We start from the raw sequence: 14,305 nt of genomic DNA on the forward strand, positions 1-14,305 counted from the left end.
ATGTTACTCGGTGCACACTATATTCAAATATAATTACACAATAGTTGAACCATAGTTGGGATTATTCGGAATATTTGACATACTAATAATTGCTTGAGCTGTCGCAGTTGGTGTGCATAACTTGTCACTTTCAACATAGTTTAGTGTAAAATTTGGGTTTACAGATCATAGTTACAACATATTTGCAGACTGGTCATGAAATTTAACAAAAATAGCAGATCTACAAGCCGATACAAGTATAAAGGATCTCGCCTGTTTTGGGCACAGTGCATTATTTATGTATTTATCTATTTATTTTATAGAGAAGTTAGCTGATCTACAAGCTCACAACAAAAGTATTAAGAATATTGTTCACTACACTTAGTTATGTATTTTTAGAAAAGCTTCAGATTTCACCAAGATTTAGTTGTCAATGTTTCACTTCTGCATCATTTTACATTTTACAATTACTGTATTTGTACGCCGTGAGTCCTCTATTAAAATATCATAATTAACATCACATCAGTGAACTGACGTCTCCTTGCAATGGCCTTGCTGTTAGTGCGTCCGCCCTGAGATTGGGAGGGCAGAGTTTGATCCCCGGCTAGGGCATACCAAAAAAAAAAAAAAAAAAAAACTCTAAGCATGGGACCCAATGCCTCCCTACTTGGCACATCAAGGGTTTTGGGGTAAGTCCCTGAGACATACTAGCGTCATGTCCAGGGGGTGTATTTGTACATCAAAACTGGCTCACACTAAGGAAACAGGCTCCTACCCTATGGGCCTCATATTGTAGTTGGGCAAGGCTTACTTAACAACTTACTATATTTAAAAAAATAATGTAGTGGAAAATACTTCCCACACTGTCACTGATTTACTTCAAACTTGGCATGCTTGGTGCATCAAAATGTATGTTATAGTGCATCTTGTATATTCTGGAATTGTCTCACTTAACTTCAAACTAAAGGTTTTCTTAACGGGTCTCTTATCTCTTATCTCTTCCTGCACAACAGCTCTGTATCTCTCTGTCTCACTATTTGACTACTGGGAAAGTGTTGGGTCCTAACCAGCTGTGTTGGCCATGTTGAAACTAAATATTTCATTGTTTAATACGACAGATTCAATTAACTCTTACAGTGATGTTGCTAGGTTTTCAATGTAATGGGTCCTGGGATGCAAGGGTGGTCTTTTAGATGGGTCCCAGGGACATTTTATGGGTCCCCAATTACACGTCCCCCCCCCTATCGTTTTCTTTGATCTCCAATCTCCATATCTTCTATGCGTGTGTGACTGTGTACATTATATCCTGATGCAGTGGATCTCAACCTTTTCAGGCAGCGACCCCCCAAAATAATCATATTTTAACTGGGGACCCCCCACCCTGAGGAATTAGGAGTTGAGGCACTTAATTTAGTTTGATTCAGTTCCACAGATACATATTGTGAAAATAGCAGATCTAGATCAGTGCGACCCGTTCCTGCTTTTCAAGACCGATACCGATATATATACATATATTAAAAAATCATAAATATATTTTTTAAAATGTATATGATTCTGTAGTATTAGCACACCTTATGGTAAGAAATACTAGTAGTGGGCAACAGGTGGATTTAACATACCTTTGACCAATAGAATACATTTAATCATAGAACCTTTTAATCATTATTATTATTTTATTTTGTATTATTTATGAATGTAGAATTTATTTTTACTATTTATTGTGTAGACTGAAAACACTGGCTTACAGTGGAAGTATTGGCAAATAAAGAAATAGGAATTCAAGAAATAATGAAGACAAATACTGACAATGCCTATGAACATTGGCTTGCAGTTATTGCACATAGTCAACATGCAATAATACTATTAGGCTTGTCATTGAGAAAGGAAAATAAAGTTGTCTTTTTGAGGAGAAGTGGAACCTTATAAGTCACTTTAAGTTTAGCATGAGGGAGAGGGTCTACCCTCTTCAGGGAATTAATTGTTATGATATCTCTAAGCTACAGAAAACATCCAGTTGCCTATTAAACATACACAAGACACAGACGATAGACAACCGGTTACTTACAGCTGCCATTAATTAGTGCTTTTGTTTGCCTTTGTGGTCAAATCAGGGTCAAATGCATAGGATCAACGAGCCATCGTTAACCTGCTAATGTTACACAGCTGATTGGCAACATGCGTTAATCCACCACTCACTCTGATCTCCAAGCAAGTGGGAGAACACTCTAAAATCGGGGATTTTACTTTGGCTGGTCAATTTAAGATGACAACAGCAACAAAGATTAGTAGTAGACCTGTATGTATGATGATCAGTTATTATTCCAGACAGTGGTCTATCCAAGACGTTTTAACACGTTTAAGAGCAGGTCCTCATGCCGTCTCTCTCTCTCTCTCTCTGTGTGTGTAGCGTAGACTAACAGCGAGGGGCTGTGCTGCTGCTTCTGCCACACAACGCCGTTTAACCGAGTTATACTTCTCCAGTACAACGGTGTCTAACCGGAGAGTTATACTTCTCCACCAACGGTGCCTAACCGAGAGAGTCCATGTAGATCACAGCTGACAAATATTATATATTATCGGAGCTAATCGGAGCTGCGTCCCATGGACGCACTAGAGTTGTCATGAATGCGTCCTTTCGCAATATGGTGCGTCAGCGACGCAGGACGCAGGCCTACGAGCATCTCTGCTCTTACTTCAAACTACAAGATTTATTTCAAACACTTTTCAATGATAACTATTTTCTTCCACCAATACTTAAGATTAGATCACCATCGGACAATTACTATAATGATTTAACAATTGTTCTTACTTCAAATATAAGTCTTACTTCAAACACTTATTCAATAATAACTATTCACTTAAACAATGCTTAAGATAAGATCACACTTGTTTAAAATTGAACAACTCTTTAACATTGAGTATTTCTTAAAATCATAATATCAAACAACAAAAGGGCTATTTAACGGTAATGAATGATTACGGAAAAGTCTTGTCTCAACAGAACTACAATGGTAAAACTAATCACACCTCTCTCTTTCTGTCTCTCAATTCAATTCATTACAAATAGCTTCATTGGCATGAATGTAAATATTGCCATATACTGCAGCACTTGATCTCTCTCATCATCAATTTCTCTCTCTTTCTCTCTCTCTCTCTGTCTCATTCAAACATCACTGCCTCACATGTCATGGTGCACCACGACATGGAGAATTGTATAAAACACATAGAGTCTTATGATCGACAACGAAAATTAACAAAATTACTGCATCTATCTACTTCAACTTCATACATACACATTTGCATCCACACAGAGACACTCACATTCACTGGGACCTACACAGAAACTCTGCAGTAGTGGGGCATTCACACAGATCACTACTCACACTCATAGATTCACAAATAATTTCCTATAATGATTCACACAGAATTCCTCAGGTAGTCACAAAGATCTCACCTGCACATATATTTAGGTACATACTTCAATTAGGAACCACATAGACTCTACCATAAGCCTATTTAGGTACACACTTCAATAAAGAACCACACGGACTCTACCTATTGAAAGATATACTAAATCTACCTTAAACCTGGGAGCCACATACTCTACTGTACCTATTGAAAAATATACTAAATATACCTATTTCAGTACTTCAGGTAGTTCATACAGAATCTCACACCTTTCACTATTTCAGTACTTCAGGTAGTCACAAAAGATCTCACCTTTCACTATTTCAGTACTTCAGGTAGTCACAAAGATCTCACCTTTCACAGAATCTTTCAGGTAGCTAACCTGATTCACCTAAAAACTGGCAAGAAGAAGTATGCCTGGGAGCCCCATAGACTCTACCTAAAAACCTGGGAGCATAAACTCTACCAGCACACCTATTTAGGTACTTACTTCTATAAGGAACCACATAGACTCTACCACAAAAGATCTCACCTTTCACTATTTCAGTACTTCAGGTAGTCAAAAGATCTCACCTTTCACTATTTCAGTACTTCAGGTAGTCACATGTAGGTACATATACTTCAATATAGGGATCTACAAAGGATTCAGGGATCCACAAGGATTCCCCCCAAGAAGGATCTTACACCTGCTCACTATATTTAGGTACACACGTCTATAAAGAACCACACAGAATTTCACCTCTAGGCAATAACAACAACAACAACAACAAACCACAGACAACAACAATAACAACGACAACAATGATGACAAAAATTACTGAAAAGATATACTGAACAACTATCTGTTAATTGATAAACTGTATTCCTCACTCTTTATCTTTCTCTGCTGTAGCACCCTTCCTTAATCTGTAATGTCACTAGAACATTACCCGAAGTAACAATTGTGAATGACAATCCATTTAACAACAATTAAAGGCAGCATTTTATCAAATCGACATGAAAGTTGCTAAAAGTATGAATTCAGTGGAGTATTGTAGTACAAATTATTTACTACACTTACATTTTGGGTACGTAGGCTCTAATTTATTCCTTGTACATTATTGCGTATTTTGTAGAACTCTATCTCACAGGCTTTTAATCTAATTTTCTATTTACGCAGGCTTCACTGATTGTCCTGCTTACTGGGTACTTTTAATCAGGTCCTAACACTTTTGTTACCTGTACTAAAGTGTATCATCTAGCCTTAGGGATACAATCCTGAATTTAGTGAACCTTGTATACTCTCAAGATCCCGGGTCCTCGCTTATTATTACTATAACAATTTAACAATGATTAGACATAATGATAAGAATATTAATAATAGATATTCTCTTACTCTTATAGGCCTTAGCTTCACACTTCCTTTAAACAAATGAAAACGTGTTCTTCTTACTACAATACTCTCTTACTCATGAAACGATTAACACTTATAAAACAACAACACACATTTAAAACAATATTTAGCAACACACAATAACTCCTTAGACTATTGTTTGACTCTTCTATCAATAATAAATTTGGAAAAGTTTAGAATTCCTTCATTTATGACAGTATAATTTAAATAAATGATTCCATACCGTGTACAGACTCCAAACAAAACAGAGAGAGGAGGGAAGGCCAAACCTTACCTTGATTTGCAGCTGCGGACTCCTTCTCTGTTTGTTGGAGGATCTGCCAAACGGGTTAGGAATCCTGTTCGTGATGCAAAGAACTGTCGTGGAATTCTGATCAATCAGTAATCAATAAGGAACATGGGAGTCGAGACAATATTCTAGGTGGTGGTGGTTATGCTTTATGTACATGATATCATGGTCAGAAGTACATTAACACTCATGTCTGCCCCGAGCACAAGGCAGAGATCATAGTTATACTCTAGCAGCCTGAAGGACAAACTGAACCATAACAAGATAGGATGTACCAAAACAATAGATATTAGGCTTAGTGGAGACATCTAGGCTCTTACAAGCTGACACATATCATAATGTATTGTAGAAGTATTATAAGGGATGGTATAATATAAAGGTTAGATATAAGCAGCCATATAACTTCTTCCTCACTATTAAGAGCGAGCTTGTAGATCTGCTATTTTTGAAAAATCGTGAAAAAATATTTTTTTGATTTTTTTTTCAAAAAACTGTTAGGATTTAGAAAATGCTTAGAAGCGGCCTCAGGTCTTAAATAATGCTTGGTTCTTCTCCTCTCTTCCTCTCTTCCTCTCCTCCCCTCTTCCTCTCCTCTCCTCTCCTCTCCTCTCTCTAGGTGTGTAAGGGCTCACAGAACCACGAGGAGGTGTGTTTGGGTTTATTCTTTTTGATCCTGACAGAACCGACCCAAGCACAGAGGGTAAGACTAAGACACACACACACACACACACACACACACACACACACACACACACACACACACACACACACACACATTAACTACTGTCGCTGTGCACTGCGTTAAAACCCACACTAAAGGTGTGTGTGTGTGTGTGTGTGTGCAGTGTTACAGAGACCTGGCCCTGCTCAGTAGAGATGGGATGAGTGTGATTCTGGTGAAACTCAACCAGATCATGATGGAGAAATATCTGAAACTACAAGATGTACCCAGAACACAGGTAGGATGGATGGATTATAGATGCATGGATGGATGATCGATGGATTATGGATGGATGGATTATAGATGAATGGATGGATTTAGGCTGGGCGACCGACATGACCCAAAAAAACATCACTATTGTTTCCCCATATTGATCGATATTTACCACTATATATAATTTGGATAATGCTGCCAGTTTGAAGAGTATCCTGATGATGCCTAAGACCGGGAACGCATCTGTGTCATTTTAGATTTTCAGCGATGTTCTACTATTCAAAAATAGTAGATCTTTGAATATATATATTTTTGGAAACAACATTTTTAACTCTAACCTTTACTTCTGGGGGTCCCTGGTACAAAACTTTTTCATGTCAAGGTCAAGGACCCCCAAAATGATATGTATTTGGCTGTGGATCCTCCCATCTAAAACTATTTTGTTCCAGGGACACCCAGAAGTAAAGATTTGAGTTAAAAATGTTTGCTCTAAAAATATATATATTCAAAAATGTGCACATATTTTCACGATTTCTCAAAAATAGCAGATCTAGGCGAAAGGGCCTACTCTGTGTGGAGTTTGCATGTTCTCCCCGTGTCTCCCAGGGTAGTTAATACCCTCACAAAAACATGTAGTAATCCTGGTCACTATACCGCCTCCCCCATGACAGCCGGGGCGCCTGATGGAGGGGAAGGGAACTGGTTGGAATAACGTGTTCCTTCCACGCGCTACGTCCTATCAGGGAAACTCCCCCCTGTCAGGACGAGGTGACAAGAAGGTCAGTTGGCTCTCATGCACTGAAGGAAGCATGAGCTCGGCCCTGGCCTCCCCAGGCTGTGGGGGACTGGTGTAGCGCTGGTGTAGCGCCCAGGATCACTTAGGAAATTGGCACCGGGTGAAAAAATGGGTTACGCGGGATAAAAATTTTAGAAAAAAAAAAAAAAGCAGATCTACAAGCTCACAGCGCGACACTCAGTGCCGCGCTGTGAGCTTGTAGATCTGCTATTTTTGAATAGTCAAAGTATAAAATAATGGTTTAAGTGCTTACACAGATGCGTTCCCGGTTTTTAATGGGTTAAGAAACCAGTGGGTTCATCGGATAAACCACTGCTTCTGAAAGTGAGGGGTTTTTGAGGGCGTTCCAGGCTAAATGTTTGATAATTGTGAACCAAATGGACCCGTGCCATTTGTAAGGGTCCATCTCTGCTCCTGGATAATGTCTTCTGTTAAAAACGATGAAACTGCGCTTGTTACATACTTGTAATGTTATGTAGTTACTTCATCTAATACGTTCTCCATCGGTCTGTCTTCCTCTTTGTCTGTCCTCCTGTCTGACTACCTGTCTGTCTTGCTACCTGTCTGCCTCTCTACCTGACTGTCTTTCTACCTGTCTGTGTGCAGATGGTGTGGTTGGTCAAAGAACTAGTAAAGACGGGTGTGATCGGAGCTGATGGAGTTCTGATGACTCTAATGAAACAAATAGCAGGTTAGAGACACACACACACACACACTCACACTCACACTCACACACAAATACACACACACTGGTGACGCTGGCCACTTTATGCGCTGAGCGTGGTGAAGAATGTCTTTCTGCCAGAACGTGTGCTAGAATACTGTCTGGTAGGCCTAACACTCAATCGCCTAATCGCAATATTTCAATAATGGTTTTCATGTTGATATATTTTCATACATTTTCAAAAATAGCTGAAGTAGCAGATCTACATCCTCAGATTCTGCTATTTCCACTTTTATTTTGAAAGTATAAAATTATTTAACACATCGGGTGCCAAACACGGTCTGAACCGTGTGTTTACATAGTGGCGGTTCCGAAGCTTCGGTGCCGAACACGGTCTGAACCGTGATTTCAGTCTTTTTGTTTTTTTCGTTTTTCTCCGCGCGGGCGGGGCTAGAGCAGCTCTGGGAGCACCCATTGTAATCCTGCGAAGGAAGTGCCAGATCGCTCACCGGAAACACTTTTTTTCCCCCCCATCCGCTTCCTGTCTATTTCCTACTTTGAAACGCCTATATCTCCAAATCTGTTTCCTGTGGGGAAAAATCTGTTTCCTGTGGGGAAAAACGGTCATGCGCGATGCGCGATCCCCCCCCCGTTGTAACCCGCGAGTGGAATGTTATGGTTCCAGCCTGTAGCCAGGCTCATGGCAGAACATGAATCGATGCTTTTTTTTGCGTGGATTTGCTTGTAACGCACGTGGAAACTTTAAGCAGCAAAGCGCAGTCAATGGGGAGAATGCTGGCACCCACGGTAAGTTGTTATGAAAAAATGCTGGCACCCGATGTGTTAATATGGCCTATTTTGGCCATAGTACATTATTTATTTTGATTATTGGTACCGATCATTGTAAATAATTTCTTTGTATATTTCAGTTATTTGTCATATCTGCCCTGTGGAATTTGTGATTACAACAAAGCCAAAAAGAAATGTCATTTTTATGTTTCCGACGTTGAATGCCAAAAACACAATGAAATCATTCGTCACAATTATTTTTACGATAATTAACTCATTTTCTGCCAATCACGCATATATGCGTTCTATTGAATCCATCACTTGCCTGCCAATAACGCATAAATGCGTTTTTAGAAAGAAAAAAAAATACATTTTTTTTTATTTGACCCAAAGACCAAGGAGCTATGATTTTTCGAAGATCTAGACTCCCATCCACTTCCTTGTTAACTTAAAACTTAAAAATTCTGTATCTCGGCTCCTGAGTACTTTTTTAATTTCAATGAAAAATCTCTGGCAGACAGCTGCAAAAAATCTGAAATAATTCAGGCAGGTTAAGTGTTAATTGTCAAGTAAAACGTCATTATCGTGACAGCCCTGCTGCCGAGTGACATATTGTAACGTCAAACATACTGCGTCTTTCTCTAGATTAAACTTAAAGGGGCTACACCATGAATTTCATTTTTTTTTAGGTTTTTAGTATTTTTTGGGCTCCCCAGTGTCTCTTGTACCCCAAAAAATATTTTTTTCTAACATTCAGTCATTCATGCTCATTTCATGGATTTCCTGAATGGGCGTGTCTGAACAGGCCATTTCAGAATGGCTGTGCAAGTGATGTCACTTGCACTGATTTTGCATTGACGATGGCCAGACAGAATTGCTCAGTAGCTCCCCCCTGCCCAATAGGACGTTTTGGTATTGCAGCTGAAAAAGCTTGGAATGACAGACAGTCAGATTGTGATAAAAAATATCTGGATGTTTTTTAGGCTTACAACCTGTTTAAAACGTATTAGGGGGCAATATTTATATATAATATATATATTTTTAATTCATGGTGTAGCCCCTTTAAACGTTTTCAGGCCAAAGACCCCTTAGCTGAGAGAGAGAGATGAAGCAGGGACCCCCACTACATATTGGATAACATTATGTTGCAGATTACACTTTTTGATAGATTTCATAAACTTTAGTGTTGTGTAAATTCATGTTTTCTTTGTTATACTTATCTTTTCTATTAATATGTTGTATTTTCAGACCTTTAATCACTTAAACCCTCAATACTAAGTAAACTTGACCGCTGACTCTGTACTCTTTTTTTCCCCCCCTCCACCCCAAACCTCTTTGCAGAAAATAGCCGATCTACGAGCACACAACGGTGTGCTTGACTTGTAAACACAGTTTTGTTGCCATTGAGACCAAATGGACCCGTAAGGGTCCATTTGGTTCCATTTGGTTCCATTTGTACACTCTCAGAGTTATGGGGGTAGTGGAAACCACTGTGCTAGACTAAATGGAACAGAGCCTTCATTAGTATCATTGGTAACACCTGTGAAGGAAGTGATAATATGGCTGCTGTGCATAGAGCCTATGTTGGTATAACTAGGAGACTGATATCTAGAGCAGGAGTCTTCAACAGGGTCCCCTGTTCCCCTTTCTCTCACGTGCACTCTCTCCCTCTCTTTACCTCTCGCTCGTTCCCAACAGACGCTGCGTGCCTGTAAATCTCCACAATGGCAACAAAACTGTGTTTACAAGTCAATGCACCCTATGCACAGCAGCCATATTGTGAAGACATTGACAGGTGTTGCCTATGATACTAATGAAGGCTCTGTTCCATTCTGGTCAAACAGAGTCAGGGTGCTGATGTTGTGCATGTTGGCTCACTGGAAACACTCCGCTACACCAGTGAGTCTAAAGTTGGGGTCCAGGGAAGCCTCATGGGCTTCCAAATGGCCCCTTTTGGGTGTGTAACTCTGAGAGTGTACAAATGGAACCAAATGGACCCGTAAGGGTCCATTTGGTTCCATTTGTACACTCTCACAGTTATGGGGGTCGTGGAAACCACTGTGCTAGACTAAATGGAACAGAGCCTTCATTAGTATCATTGGTAACAGCTGTGAAGGAAGTGATAATATGGCTGCTGTGAGAGCCTATGTTGGTATAACTAGGAGGTTCGCCATGAAATCTGTGTTTTACATGTTTATAATTATCAACTAGGATCATGCAATATAGTTGCATGCTTGCAGCTGCCACTGCGCTATATGCTATAGTACTTGTAACGTAGCTCTCATGCACTGGGTTAACAACACAACCATTTTAGATCTGGAAAGCATCTGTGTCATTTTAAATCTTAGCTACATACTGTATATTGCAACATAGGTTTTTCAGAAAAGTGTTAGGATTTAGAAGGCTATTTTGTTGCTGTTTTCGGGCAGAAACCTCTTGTCTCCATTTTCTAACCTTTTGTGTTTTTTTTTGGTAAATTAACGCCCTGCTTGATCACACCACAGCGTCACGCAAAAGTACCTAAAGTAGCAGATCTACAAGCTCGAAACGCGGCGCAAAGCGATGCATTTTGACCTTGTTGATCTGCTGCTTTCCTGAAAAGTAACAGTTTTGAACATATGAGGTTTCCACCTGACAGAGACGATTTGTAGAATCGTCCACAGGTCTAAATGGGTTAAGCTACTTGTGTTTCTTTCATACTTATGTATCTTTTTACTTTTGTGTGTGTGTGTGTGTGTGTGTGTGTGTGCGCGTGTGTCCGTCCGTCCAGGAGGAGACATCTCCAATAAGAACCTGTGGTTGGCTGAGGGTGTTCTGGACATCCTGGTCGAACAGAAGTAGGTTTCAAACCGGCAACCTTCATTGTGTGTCCTTGTTGATCAGCTGTTGTCTTTAGTTATTATGGTGTCTCTTCAACATGCTATTGTTGGCTAATGCCAGTGGTGGACAAAGTATAACGGTGCGTTCACACGGGCAGATTCAAAGATACAAAAATACACTGCATCTTTGTTGCTGTGGTGCTTTGTGTCTGTGTTGCTCAACGCGGTCGCTGGCGTCATCAAACGTGCGGACATCGGAGCCACAGTTGTAGTTTTGTATCTTTGTAGCTGGAAGTTGAACCCAGATCAACTTGAATGTATAGCTTTGTATTTTTGTCGCTAGAGCTACAGCTACAAACGTCGGATGTATCTTTGTATCTTCATGTCGCTGGTTTCCAATTTCCATTGAAAATGAATGGTAGCATGTATCTTTTAATCTGCAATTATACTCACGTAAATGTTCAAGTATTCAAAAGTACAAATTATGAAGTACATTTGCTTTTTAAGTACAATATGATATTAAACGAGTAACAGCTGTCTACATGTGTCAGAGGGGTTTAGCTGGTCTCCTGAACCATCTAAAAACCATCTACTTGTGGGCTAAATACAAATATTAATACCGTGTGTGTTTGTGTGTGTGTGTGTGTGTGTGTGTGTCAGAGAGTGGCTGTTGAAGAACTCCATGCTCATAGCCATGTCAGTCTACACGTACCTCAGGCTAATCGTGGACCACGGAACGCCACAGTTATTAACACTGAGACAGAGAGAGGTGGACTTCTGCATCACACTGCTACGAGAGAGGGTGAGACATCTTTAATACCTGTCTGTCTGTCTGTGTGCCACAAGAGAGGTAGAAGCCTGATTCATACTATGTCCAAGAATAGCCGACCTACAAGCTCACAACGTGTCGCATCCGCGACACGTTGTGAGCTTGTAGGACGGCTATTCTCGGCGCGTGACACCATCGCGCGACGGAGCATAAATTAGGCCTGAAGCACCTTATTAAGCTGGTCTCAGACTAAAAGATAATTGAGGTGATTTTGGGTCGGAAACTAACCTCCAGAGTATCTGAGGGGCGTTCCGTATCCCAGCCTATACCGGGAGTGAATCTCGGGCATGATTATAATCTATTCTAGTGTGAGCGGTTCAACTATCCAATCGTAAGCCTCCCGAGTTGGTCACAGGATGATCGGGGACGCTCCGACAATTTCAAACACGTTTGATATTGATTATCCGGATCCGACCGCTACTGTCTGAGCGGAACGGCACAGGCACGACGGGACAGACAGACCAGAGAAATTCAGTCAACAAGGAGACAGACGTTGGAAGTGAATAAGTGGACTTTTGGCACCTGAGACCGGTTCAAAGAACTGGTGGTGCAAGCTGGACAGCTGAGGCTTGTAGATAATATGGGAAGAACGCCTTCTATAACGTGTCCTCTCAGACATATCCTGTTACTCACCGCTGCAAATTAAACGGTCTCCGTTGATTATTTACATCAGCTACTGCTGCTGCTTCCCCACGTGATAACATGAGATCGGTGCTGATTTTATAGCCGGTCATACACCATTTTAATGACCTCCCGTGCACGAATACGTGCACACACGCACACACGCACACAATCCCAAATGCGCACATACAGTAGACACTCTGGCCAGACAGAATGGAACAGAGCCTTCATTGGTATCATTGTTAACTCTCTCAGTGCCAATGAAATAAAAACAGATGTTCTCTAAACTGCCAGCAATTTTCTTTTCTTTTTCAAAGTAAAAAAAATAAGTGCTTAGGAAGCGAGATACAACCTTTTTCAGTTATAAGTTAAACAAAGAGTGGACGGAGCTGCAAATCTTCAGATAATGATATCTTGGGTTCTGAACATTTTTTTCCAAAAACTCTGGATTTTTAGTTCAGGCACTGAGGGCATTCAGAAAAAACTCGGGATAACTTGGGGCTTGGCATTGAGAGAGTTAAGACCTGTGAAGGAAGTAAGGAAGAGGCCCAATTTCTTTCTAATATATTGGCTGCTGTGCATAGAGCCTATTAATAATAATGATTTGGTCCCTACTCCTTTTGCGGTATTTGTCACTGTATATTTCGTATCTACAGTGAAATGTGATCTCTGCCTTGGCGAGCAGTTAGGGGTTAAGTGTCTTGTGTCTTGCTCAAGGACACTTCGACATTATAGACCGGAGCCGGGACTCGAACCAGGGACCTTCTGTGTCCCAGGCTGCCTCTCTACCCACTCAGCTATGGTCTGGACCACGTCTGTCTCCTTGTAGTTGTTTCTCTCAGCTGTGCTCCTGCTCCTGTCGTCCCGCCAGGACAGCAGTGATGTCATCATCCAGATCAATATCAAACATGTTTATTAATTATGGGGGCGGCCCCCGATCGTCTGTGAGCAAGTCAGGTGGTTTACGATTGGATCTTTGGACCCTTCACACTACAGGATCATCTTGACAGATAATAGCAGTGGTGGAAAAGCTGGCACTCAAATGTTTTACTTAAGTACAAGTATCAATACTGCAATGGAGAAGTACTCTGTTACAAGTAGAAGTCCGGAAATTCAAAATTGACTTGAGTAAAAGTACAAAAGTATTGGTATCAAAATGTACTTAAAGTACCAGAAGTAAAAGTATTAACATTTTGAAAATAGCTGATCTACAAGCTCACAATGCGTCGCGATGCGTTGAGCTTGTAGATCTGCTATTTTCAAATAGCCTAGGTTTAAACTAGGGCTAAAGTGGTTAATGTATGTATTATAATGTAATATAATGATGTATATCTCCAAAGTAACTAGTAACTAAAGTTTTCAAATAATTGTAGTGGAGTAAAAGTACAATACCGTAAATTTCGGACATAAGCCGCGACTTTTTTCCCATTTTTCGACCCTGCGGCTTATATAACGGTGCGGCTTATCTATGGATTTTTATAGCTAACGGCCACTAGGGGACCTCCTAAATCTAGGGATTTTACACCCGCGGCTTATAGTCCAGTGCGGCTTATATATGTACAAATCATTCAATTTAGCTGCTGCGGCTTATATTCAGGTGCGGCTTATAGTGCGAAAATTACGGTATTTGCTTTTGAGATGTAGTGGAGTAGAAGTAAAAGTACTGAACATTTTTAGACAACTTTAATATCCGTGTGCTACAAGATAAGGTAACTACGTATGCCATAGGGCTGTCATGTAATATTAGTTGCTGATTAATTGTCATTGATCATGAATATTTAAGT

General features: G+C 40.3%; 1 protein-coding gene across 4 annotated transcripts in view; it reads left to right on the forward strand.

The window, feature by feature from the left end:
• Positions 1-14,305, forward strand: part of ints3 (integrator complex subunit 3) — a 55,308-nt gene that overhangs the window by 11,824 nt on the left and 29,179 nt on the right. For all 4 annotated transcript variants that reach the window (XM_084081193.1, XM_084081195.1, XM_084081194.1 and 1 more), the window contains exons 3-7: positions 5,686-5,769; positions 5,915-6,028; positions 7,406-7,490; positions 11,023-11,089; positions 11,732-11,873. In XM_084081193.1, coding sequence (XP_083937319.1) covers positions 5,686-5,769; positions 5,915-6,028; positions 7,406-7,490; positions 11,023-11,089; positions 11,732-11,873 — 492 coding nt within the window. The remainder of the gene's footprint in view (positions 1-5,685; positions 5,770-5,914; positions 6,029-7,405; positions 7,491-11,022; positions 11,090-11,731; positions 11,874-14,305) is intronic.

Source organism: Gymnoscopelus microlampas (genome assembly GCF_963454915.1).
Source record: "Gymnoscopelus microlampas genome assembly, chromosome: 15".
Taxonomy (NCBI): Eukaryota; Metazoa; Chordata; class Actinopteri; order Myctophiformes; family Myctophidae; genus Gymnoscopelus; species Gymnoscopelus microlampas.